Below are 11,666 nucleotides of genomic sequence, written 5' to 3'. Positions count from 1 at the left end.
AATACCTTCTGAATCTCTAACAAGACTTCAATAAGACACCAGTAACTAGTATGTGTATTTGGTACTATAGAACTGCTGAAGCCATTGTTTCTCAAGGAGTAGCTTCCTGAGTTGCCAAATTAGCTAAATACCTTGTTAGCTACGTAGAAACTCTTCCTGCGGAAAGGATCATAAGCAATTCACACGTTTCACTAGTTCGATTCATGTTCAACTTGGCCCTTACTGTATCTCTAGCTAGGCAGCTCTTCAAAACATCGCATGGCTAGACATTTAGTTCCGTTTTTGCTATACAGATTAGACTAGAGAGACGGAATGCTGTATTGACTGTCAGTCTAGATATCACGTTCTCTAGAACTTGTTCATGTGACCTCATGTAATAATGATGAACGCTTGAAGAGATCGTATACATATGCATGACGCAGAGCGGTCTGTCACTCTATCAGGTTTCTTTCTAGACCTACCTGACTGGCTGTCCTATTCTTCGATCTGCAGACGTACTTGAGACTTGCAGCGTCTGGTTTTGTACGTCCGAGACTCTAAACTTGGACTGGCGGTTCGTTCCAGCGTGTTTCTAGAAATGGAATAGATATCGAGGAGAGTTCAGATATCCCTATCAACGCAGGACTAGCTGCCTAGCAATAGGGATGTGGTCACATTAACTTAATTTATGATAGTTTTTCACATATTGTACTACGTACTAGTATTGCGGATCCATGCTTATAAATACCTAATCATGCTTAATGGTAAATCTAGAGTCTAGCTGATGAAGAGGCACGATCGACTACTAGTTAGTCGACGTCATATCTCACAAGATATCTTTACACTGCATTTACAAATCTCTAGGAATCAACTGAGCTTCCATGCCAACATACTTTGCAATATTCAAACACGCATAAATAACTCATTGTCCGTCATAATCAATATTATTCAGATAGTATATATATTTGTGTGACAGTCTCTAAGTGGAAGCACGTGCTAGAGTATGTTCATGCCTAGATCCGCTATTAATATTTACAAGATGTCTGTTCCAAAGACAACTGGCATTGCTGCTTCTAACACTATCACTTCTTGCAAAGTTCGTCTAAGATAGATTTTAGAAAACCGTTAGACGTATAGAGCGGGGCGGTCTCTGCAGTCTTAGCTACAAAGGCTGGTTAACCAGTGTTCTGAACTTGAATATTTAACTTGTTGAATACTTGCAAAATTTAAAACAGAGTTAACTGACATGTGTTGTTTTCTGTCAATTGCAAATTTAAATAATTTAATTAATAAAAGTTTTAGTAACAGGTTTTAAAAACTTAAATTAACAAAAAACAATAGTATGTAACGCGCGTTAGACAAAACAATTGGTATTTCAGTCTAAAGCTCTTAGTGACACAGGATGCTATAGAACTAAGACGGCTCGCTAAATTGCATTTTAGTTGCGTATTGTTAGTAATTGTCATTGCCCACTTCAACCATGTAACAGTAACATCTAGAAAGTTTCACACATGCGTGCTGATGAAGGTAAACTATTCAAACCCTTCAGCTTGTCTGACGCTAACCACTTTACATTGAAAAATTTTGAATGCTGCAAGATAGATGCGCTAACTTAATTGTTTATTGAAAACATTAATATAATAATAAATTAAAAACTTTGGTATACACTACTATATAGTGCATGTATTTCCATATCAATGATTTGTATTTTGTTATATTTAACATCATGGTACAGGCAGTGGAAATTAATGTACAATTTTACTACTACTGGTACATTATTGCAGGCGTGTAGCAGCGTAAGCTAGATTGGTACTGCGACGGCTAGCCTATGGACGTCAAACTCTTGGCCTGTTAGTTACCGGGAATTTTCAAAACAGCGCCCAGGGCAGCAATACGGAAAATGGGATTTTTATGCAAGAAAGTCCGTTCTCACTAAGTGCCCGGGCGGTTCATAGGAATTTGACAGATTTACTTGAGTAGGTTTTGAGGTCCATCTGTATTAGCTAAACAGTTGGGAGTGCGACCAGACCTGACTACCCTTTTAGATGTTCCTTCTTTATTCCACAGTGTAAGACTGCTGTCGGGTTGCCAGACCTGTAAACTGTAGTATAGTAGCTAACGTTACTAACAGAGCCATACGGCTATGGTGACTAATAGAGCCGTCTATATACATACATATATGTATATATATATATACGACTCTGGTTACTAATACAGCTTGTAAGTAATATAATTAAGTACTTAGTTAAAGCCTTTCAGCTAGAAATCTATTTCTGATACTAACCTCGCTTGTTGTAACATTTTTAGTTTACCTCTACTCCAAGTCTTCTGGATTTGAAAATTTTCAAAATCAATTACAAGGTGTTTTACTGGATTTGAATAGAAAATACGTGAAAACCGCCTCACAATTGCACTTTTAACTAGAAACGGAATTAAAATTAAATATATATAAGGCTCCCGTGCACGTGAAGTTAGTCTTGTTTCAAGCTAGACGCCGTCGTATAGAGACGTCCACTACTCTAGATCTTCTCAACGAATATCTTCAATACCGTGGAAACCAGCGGTGAAGAAACTAGATGTCTTTCTCGAAGTTCACAGCCTATAGCTAACTGGTGTCTTTGACATTCTTCCGGTGTGGTCAGTGTTACTGCGCAAGCGCAGCTTTCTCCAATTTCAGTGAATACGCCTCTCATCACAACCTTCAGCTCTGCCGATCTCTTTAGACTCTTCTATTGCAGAAAAACAGATTCTAGACAGGTACAAAGAGAAATGCCCTAGAAAAGTCAAAATAGTTCTAACTTAAGATTCTATTTCTATCTAGGGCGTAAACGTTTACGTGTCATTGAGTCTTTCGTTTACCAGTGTCGATCGGTAAGAAAAGCATTGTCCGTAGATGTAGATTAGCGTGTATGTATTATGGGCTAGATGCATCTCTCATTCTTTTAATTAACCAACATCAATTATTAATTAATTCATTGTCATCAAGTATTGTGTTTCAGAAAAGACTTCCTAGATTGATTTCAATACACACTGTCTTCAGTTATTCAGCGTTTAAAAATTTACCTTAGTAATCGCTGGGTTGGAAAGTGACCAAGTCACTTTGAGTTTTCTATACTGTAGACGTGCGATTATGCTTACTTAAAGGCTTAACATTTGTCGACTGTTATTCAAAACTTGTTTGAATCACGCTGTGCATATAACGTGCGCGGTCTGCCATGAAACATCTGTCGCAAAACATGTGCTTATCTATACAGCTGATATGCAGAAAAGTCTTCGATCTCTAGAAGAACTAGACACTATAATTAACTCAAGTGTTTTGCCAATCAATATGCATTTCATTTATACAACTTTTATTATGTGAATGTAAAAGTTTATGAAACTGTAATTAAAGGAACACTCCGGAAAAAAGCGCAGCTTTAACAGTGAGCAGGGTAGTGCACAGACGAAATAGCGAGGTTCGGTGATCGAGGGTGTTTCGCAGAAAGTGTTCCTGCATAAGGATGAGTGCTTCGTAAACTGTTAGAACACGATCGGCGACGTCGTCCACTGCCTTTAATGCCAAATAATCTCACAAAACGCCAATTCTCTTGAAAGTCGCCTGACGGGAAAAATCTCACGAAAAGAAAGTAGACAGTCTGAAAGTAGCTCGACGGCTTTCACCGTTCTTGGAGCAACGGAAACAGTAGAGATAAAATTTCCGGGAACTTGATTGCGTAAGTAAGCCCCACGTGATCTGATGGCGCACAAAACCAGCGCTTTACACTTGGCGGACGAAATTTTTCAAACGGCCATGTCAGTTCTTAATTAACGTTCTTAAAGTACACCTGTTGGTCTGAGATAGCGCCCTGATATCCAACTTGGTTAGTATGGATTTTTCATTAGCGAGCGAAGGCGGAGCCAGCAGCCAGCGCATATCTCCGGAATACTTTAACTGTAGAACAATGTATTGCAATAATAAATATCTTATCTATGAATTTGGTTTTCTAATCATTTTGTACAAATTCGCTGACCCGTTTCAATGCACACTTTTGAGTACATACACCGAGATATTAATAATTATATTTTGTAAATGAGCAGGTAAACACCATAGTTATCAGTTTGTGTACAAGCAATTGGCCTTAGCCACAGTGATGGTAACCAGAACGCACGCACAGCGAACATCAAGTGAGAATGCTTATGCACATGTACGTACCCAGCGTTGCAGCAGCTCTCCAACCTTTACCGTGCGGACTACACCCATGTATGTTCTCCAGTTAAGTTGTATGTAGTTCTATGAATGTTACTAGATTAGGCACCTCTCGCTATGTACTGATAACTGAGAGGGTGTGGTGCATCCATATGGTTACCACAGTTGTTGGCGCTTAACCAACGTCATCCAAGGCCGCTTGAATTACTTCACTTATTGCAAACATCTTAACTTCAAGGCAGTCATTTTGACGGTTACATGCAAAACATCACAGTGTGAGATAACCATGTAGGCATCGATCTCGCTTGTCAGTGTATTTTTTATGACTTCTGAATTTGAACATTCCTAGAATTAATTAAGAGTAGTTTCTTAATGTTGTCGAATAACTGAACAGGTCACGTGAAGACCTCTTGACTTTTCTCATCAGTTCTAACTGAAATTTTAACGGAAAGGCGGCTCCTACATGCAGTTAATTCATTGCTCGTATACATAATATGTATTTCGAGCTGAACGCCGTCTTAGAGACGCTAGATGCCTACGAACGCCCATCACTACCAAGTGAGCTTGACAAGCGTCTAGATTCTATTCTTCTTAAAGAATATATCCGATGACGTGATACTTACCGTTATATTCCAGACCAGAATCCTAGCCTGGTGTCTAGAGTCTGTGACATCCGGCCTGGTTAGCGCTACTGCGCAAGCGCAGATTTCTCCAATTTCTTCCGTGAGTAAAAACTCCTCTCATCCTACCTTAAGCTCTGACGATCTCTTCAGCCTCTTCTTTTGCAGAAAACATCTTTTAGAAAAAATAGATTCTAGAAAGGTATAAATAAAGAGAAGGGCCCACATAGTAAGTAAGAGTAAATTTAATCTGATATGTCTATAGGGCGTAAGCTTTGCGTGTCGTTGAGTCATTCGACTATCAGTGTCCAAGAAGACTTGGCTAGAAAAATATTGTCCTACTTGTTAATTAAGACGTGTATTCATTATGTGCAGCTTCTAGATACGTCCCTCGTTCTTTACTTCCAAAATCAATTATAAATTAACTCATTTTTATATGGGATATTGGTTCAGGAACAGTACTTGTACTAAGTATCAGTTTTAAATTTGTTACTACAGTTAGTATACCTATTTCAATTTTGAGACTCCTCCCACTCTGTGAGATTCAGCATTTTACACGTTGGTTTAGAAACAATATGAATACTAATCCAAAATTTGCGAAACTTGTCGCCAGTGAAGGAAAGGAACACGCTCAGACCTGCACATGTCGACAAATAAAATAAAAACTGTCTATCATAAATCATTGGGTCACAAACGCTATAGTGTTACATAATATTGTAGACGAGGCTATATATATATATATATATATATATATATATATATATATATATATATATATAATTTTGTGAGCACAAGATTGTTCTGAAAATCTGTTATGTACAAGTACAAAATATTTGAGCCCCATTATGAAACCACAGCCCCACCCCGACCGAACAAGGGATCGTATGTTTAAACGACAATAATTCGACCCGAGGTAGACCCCGGACCCGGCTCACTTTGGAATGCCGGGTCGGGACCCGGTCATCATATAGCTTTCAGCTTCCCCCCACCATTGACTAGCTTGCGCGTGCAGTTAACCATGGCGGACGATCGGCAACTTATCTCACGTTCCTTTCAAGAAATTTTCGTCATGACATCGAGCTGATTTGCACGCATGCGCGTTCTCATTGTGAGTGCCGTCATCATAGTGGGTGGCGTCATCATAGTGAGTGCCGTTACTTCTTTGTCAGTCAGTATTACGCGCGATTGACGTTACTTCATACCCTACGTACGAATCCAGCTGAGAGACCGATGGTGGTTATAAACGTGTGAACGCAAACGGGGTCTACTAGTCCAGCGCCGGATCCAAGAATTTTTAAAAGAGGGGTTTCACAGTTAGCAGTTAATTATAGCATTACTAATTTTCTCTTTTATAGTAAAATTTAATAAAATTATTGAACCCCGTCTATTGAAAAAAGAGGGGTTTATACCCCCTTAATCCCCCTCTGGATCTGGCAGCGCAGTCTCTTGCACAGCCCTTCTGAACGCGCGCGCGAGGAGCGGAGAGGGGACGGTGCCTGCACGCGAAAGAGGGTCTGTTACATCCGGCAGATAACTGGAACGGAATAGGAGTGACTAACGCCTGACGTCGTCTCTTTAGCATGCGTAACACGCGCCTGCCTCTAGCTATGTCAGTCGACACGCTGTGAAGCTGAGGCGTTATTTGTTTGCATGCGTATTGTTTCATATAGCCGTAATAGTTCACTAGAAGGGCACAGAGACTGAGGAGATCAAAAAGTTGGAGTCATTGAGTCATTACCTTATTCACAGGTAAGATCCTGAGATTCAGATGGCAAGATAGCGCGAAATTCGTCAAATAGTTAAAGTGACGTACATTGTATTGGTGCAGAGATTCCTTGTGTATCATGTAAGTTTCACTTCGTGATTCATAAACTGCGAAATTTCCTGGATCTAGTGAGTCTTGTCGTCTAGTCTACAGAGAGACTTTATCGTCATCACGTAACTTTTAGCCTGTGAGTCATAACTTCGCCAGCCGTAAAACCTTCCTGGGTCTACGGTCATACGGACCGATAGAGTAAGGTCGACTCTTACCACCAATGCGCGTCACTTTGATTTGAACGCGCGTATAAGGGCATTCGCATTCCGCGCAATCTTGCCATCTTAATCTCAGGCTCTTGCCTTGTATGAGGGAATTGCCGTTACTTTTTGATCTCCTCAGTCTCTGTCCCCTTCTAGTGAACTACATGATCTGCTAGGTATACGATCTACGGAATAATGCGCATGCAAACGTCAACTTCACGGCATGTCGAGTAACATAATAGCTAGCCATTACTCGAGCGACGTTAGCCTCAAACTTCCAGACCAAAAAGTGCGCGACCATAACTCTAGTCTGGACCAAGTCGACACTAAAGTGATTTCGGAAATAGCCTTCTAAGAAGATCACCTCCCACCGAAATTTCGGTTGTAAATTCTGATTGGCTTAGCAGTAATTGGTTATGCTAAGTGCACTAATGCTGATTACGAGCGTGTGAAATCCTCCAAGGTGGGTAAGTGCATGCAAGCGTCAAACACATGTCTAAAACGTGTTCCGGGTGACATACTAGACATCTAATCATGGCCACAAGTGCCAGCTGCATTGCGAACGAGAGTGTTCTTACCACGACTTTCGCCAAGTCGTCTGCGACACTGGGAATTGCTTCACTGCATTCTGAACAGCGAACAACGCTGAAGTACCTTCTGAATGAACGAGATGCATTCGCTACATTTCCGACTGGTTTTGAAACGCCTGCTATATTCCAAGTCCTCCCTAGCGTGATGCATGAGCTGCGTACAGCTGGAGTAAATCTTTCTGCTAAACATCCAATTGTTCTTGTTCTTTCTCCGCCTAGATCTCTCATGGGAGATCAGGTAACCGGCCTCCCATCTAAGGGGTTATCAGCTGCTATTATAGGAGCAAGCTGTGAATGCGATTCTCGTATCAAGCAGGGATGCTATTTTTTCGTGTACGGTAGTCCTGAGGCTATTGTCGGTTCGGATGAATGAATGAAGGCGTTTCAGGCTGACGTGTTTCGGCGTAATATCGCCGTTATTGTTGTGAATGAGGTTCACACTATACCGTTTTGATGATTTATTCAATTCTTTCTAGCTGTAGGTTGTACTGTGCGCAGACTGTCCCTGTTTATGCCTCAGATTCAAAGAGTCGTCGTGTCCAGCCGTACACCAAGATATCACCGCAAACATGGCAGACGTCTCTTCGTTCGTGATATCCCATTGCGCAAATGCTTTGTTTGCGTAATACAAAAGCGGTTATCTTTCCATCTCATTATGAACCTAAGTAAAACGACCTTAGGCTGTTAGAATACCATTTAGCATAGCTTTGGGTTAAGTACTGCCGAAATCATTTTAGTATCAACTTAGTCCAGACTAGAGTTCACGCTCTGCGCGAGCTCTCTGGACTCTTAATTCCAAGCCAATACTACTCGTGCTAAAGAGACGACGTCAGGCGTTAGTCACTGTTTTTGCATTCCCAATTATCTGCCGGATATGAACAGACCCTTTTTCGCGAGCGGGCACTAAACCTTTCCGCTCCTCGCACGCGCGTTAAGAGGGGATGTGCAAGAGACTAAACAGGCCAGGGCCCGGAACTACGGGCAGAATTGAACCCGAGGCACAATATAGCGGGTCCACCGCTCTAGCCATTATCACAGTGGGCTACAGAGAGAAGCATGCGACGAGAGTGTGGTAATTATACATAATATTGAGTTATCAGTGTATATTTGTAGCTTTTTAAATGCATAATTGATTTCAACCATACTAAGCTTTGCATTTTATTTTGATGTCTTCAAGGTTAGATAATTCTTCCCAAATCCCGTCATGAAACGTTCTTTGTGCGTATTTCTGCTGACCCTCTTCACAGCACATTACAAGCTAAACAAAATCTCATCTCTAGCTCAAAACACGGCAGACGGAGTACAAAGTACTCCACCGAACAACACCTCAGCTACAGACTCTTCAAACAATGTAGTTTTCAAAAGTGGTAGTCAGTCTTACTATGACTTGGAAAGCTTTAATTCTTGGACTTGCAATACACCACATGTTGATCGTTTTGGATCTGCACAATTATTTATCAAATCGTCAATAGAAACCAAAGGGTATCTTTACAGGATACTGTTGTATGGAGGAATTGCAAAAGCGGGTCCTGGTTTATTTTCAAAGGTTCGTGATCAAGACACAACATGGATCTATTACGAAGAAACAAACTCTTGGAAAACAATTGATAATGTAGCAAACGGACCGCCCCCGATGAGCGACCTCAACCTGGTGACTCTTTGTAGATCACATGCCATCATGGTGCATCCTTATCCCACTAACAGAACTTGGATATTTATGTCTAAACAACTAGAATGGAAACGAGTTACGATTGTTGGTTATGGACCAGCCAAAAGTGAATATTTCGATATCTTTGTTGCGGTAGCCGTAAGAAGTTCAAACTCTTCGTGCGCTTGCAGTGAAGATGTTCTCGTTTTCGTTTACTTGAATCAAGGTCAAGATAGTACTACTCAGGTTGGCTCATACAGGATCAGATGTGTTATAGAACATAGACTGTATCGTTGGAAGAAAGAGGGATTTCACAATTTTCGTAGTAATCGGGCTCACATAACTTCTGTTGTTACATATCCTTCGCCGGCCAAGAGAACACTACTTTTTGTTGCTGAGAAATGCATTTGGACATATTCCGTAGAGAAGTCAACCTGGAATAAAACAAAAAACTGCGTTCCTACCACATATTCAATTTTAAGAGCCGTGTATTTGCCTGTTACTGGAGAGATTCTCTTCTTTAGTTTGACAAATCGTTCGATTATTCGACTACTTTTCTCTAGTACGTCTACGTTATACGAAAACATTTTGGGGATTCTTCCGAATATAATACAAGTGTATTCTGTACGAGTAGTGAGTGATAGTAAATTGATAGTTTACTTGTCTGAAGATACAGTTTGTGGCTCAAGCACTTGGATTTTAGAGAGAAACGTTGTGGCAAGATTATGGGCTTGGAATAAACTAAAGGAAACCATACTATATCCTTCCTATTGCGCACTACAATCGTTTTGGAAAGATACATATTATCGGATTGTCATTTCATCATCTGACGTTTCTAGTGCAAACAATAAACATATTGTGCAACCAGTCATGTGGTCGCTGAACATGCGCACGAAGAAATGGGAACTACAAAGTCATCTCAACGTTACAGGATTATACTGTACAAGAATAGACTATCTAAGTGCAGACGTGCACAAGGATAATAACAACTTGTATTACACACAAATAGAGAGAAATGTGTGGCTGATGGTATCAAAGAGCTACACGAGTTTGATGACGTCACCACATGATACACAACAAATGACGCATTCTATACCTTCTAGATCTCAATTTACACTCGTTACTATCGACTCGTCGTCAGCTCTGCTGTTTGGAGGTCGTACTAGCTCTGGTGTTGTTCTAAATGATCTTTGGGAGTTTTCTCTCGCACATAGAATGTGGAAGAAAGTGGACACGACAGAGCACGAGTTGAACATCCCACCTCGATATGGTCATGCTGCTGCAATTACAAGGTTTGACATGTTTATTATTGGTGGATCTAACAATAGTATTGACTGCATCCAAGAATTGTGGAAATACAATTTGGTTAAAAATTCGTGGAGCATTTTAGTGCCGGATCTCAAATTTTTACGTTTTATTGTCTTCAAATCTTGCCGATTTGCTCTAGTTGCTAAGGCTGAAATGTTATGGATTGCAGCCTACGGCATACCTATTTCTAGTACTAGTGTAGAGTTGAGCTATAACGTGTGGATGTTTATGATTTACTCGCGAACGTTGACTCTCGTGGTTCAAATACCAATGAACGTGCAAATCGCTGTCAATCTCAGTCCTCAAATTACTTTCTTGCAAGGATATCTACTACGTTTCGAGGGAAATGATTTGTTGTATACGAGGGTTGGTTGTCCTCGAGGATTATCGTCGAGCGACATTTCTCGATTTCCGTGCCACTTCTGCAAGGTCGGCTTCTACGCTGACAGAGTGGGGTCGACCAAGTGCAGTAAATGTCCGAACGGAACGACGACGAAAGGTGAGCGTTCGTCAACGGTGACCGACTGCAACCTTTGCGTGTCGGATTACTGTCTTCATGGGAGATGTTTGGTGGCGAGCAACAGTGTAACACAAGTTCCCGTATGCACATGTACTATCGGTTTCACTGGTTCTCGTTGTCATGACGCAACTTATTATTACATTGGAACGGCAGTTGTTCTCGTTATAGGTATTGTTACTTTACTCGTTACTGTATTATGGCGCACTAGAAAAAGACGAAGGGAACGAGAAACGGCTTTCCGTCGTCATATACAAACATTGAATGATGCGTGGCAGATCAGTTGGCAAGAAATAAGACTACAGGACGAAATAGGAGGAGGAGCATCGGGAAGAGTGTGGAAAGCGCAATATCGTGATATGGACGTTGCTGTAAAAATGCTGATTGGAGACGATGATCCGCAATCGTCGTTGGAATTCGCTCAAGAAATTAAACTTATGCAAACAATGCGTCATCCAAATATTGTACTTTTTATCGGAGCGGGTACAACGAGTGCTCAAGCGCAACCGTTTCTCGTTCTCGAGTTTGCGCATCGAGGTTCATTACGTCACGTATTAGGTGACGTCAGTATTGAAATAGATGAAAAGCGTAAAATAGCCTTTGCTCTAGACGGTTCGAAAGGAATGGAATTTCTTCATAAATTGGACCCACCGAGAATTCATCGAGATGTGAAGAGTGACAACTTGTTAGTTAGTCAGAGTTGGATTGTCAAAGTCGCTGATTTTGGTCTTGGAAAGTCTCTTCGTTCTACACGCGAACACCAACACACAGACAGATATATGCCGTTGATTGACAATAA

The 11,666-nt window shown here is 40.9% G+C and overlaps 1 protein-coding gene across 1 annotated transcript; it reads left to right on the top strand.

The window, feature by feature from the left end:
* Positions 1-7,338: 7,338 nt before the first annotated feature.
* Positions 7,339-7,767, top strand: LOC134192849 (uncharacterized). The gene has a single exon (XM_062661608.1). It carries the CDS (start codon positions 7,339-7,341, stop codon positions 7,765-7,767), a length of 429 nt encoding a protein of 142 aa, XP_062517592.1.
* The last annotated feature ends 3,899 nt before the right edge of the window (positions 7,768-11,666 follow it).

This window comes from Corticium candelabrum, chromosome 17 (genome assembly GCF_963422355.1).
Source record: "Corticium candelabrum chromosome 17, ooCorCand1.1, whole genome shotgun sequence".
NCBI classification, from domain to species: domain Eukaryota; kingdom Metazoa; phylum Porifera; class Homoscleromorpha; order Homosclerophorida; family Plakinidae; genus Corticium; species Corticium candelabrum.
The sequence above is the reverse complement of the archived record's forward strand: the minus strand, read 5'-3'. Positions and strand labels throughout refer to the sequence as shown.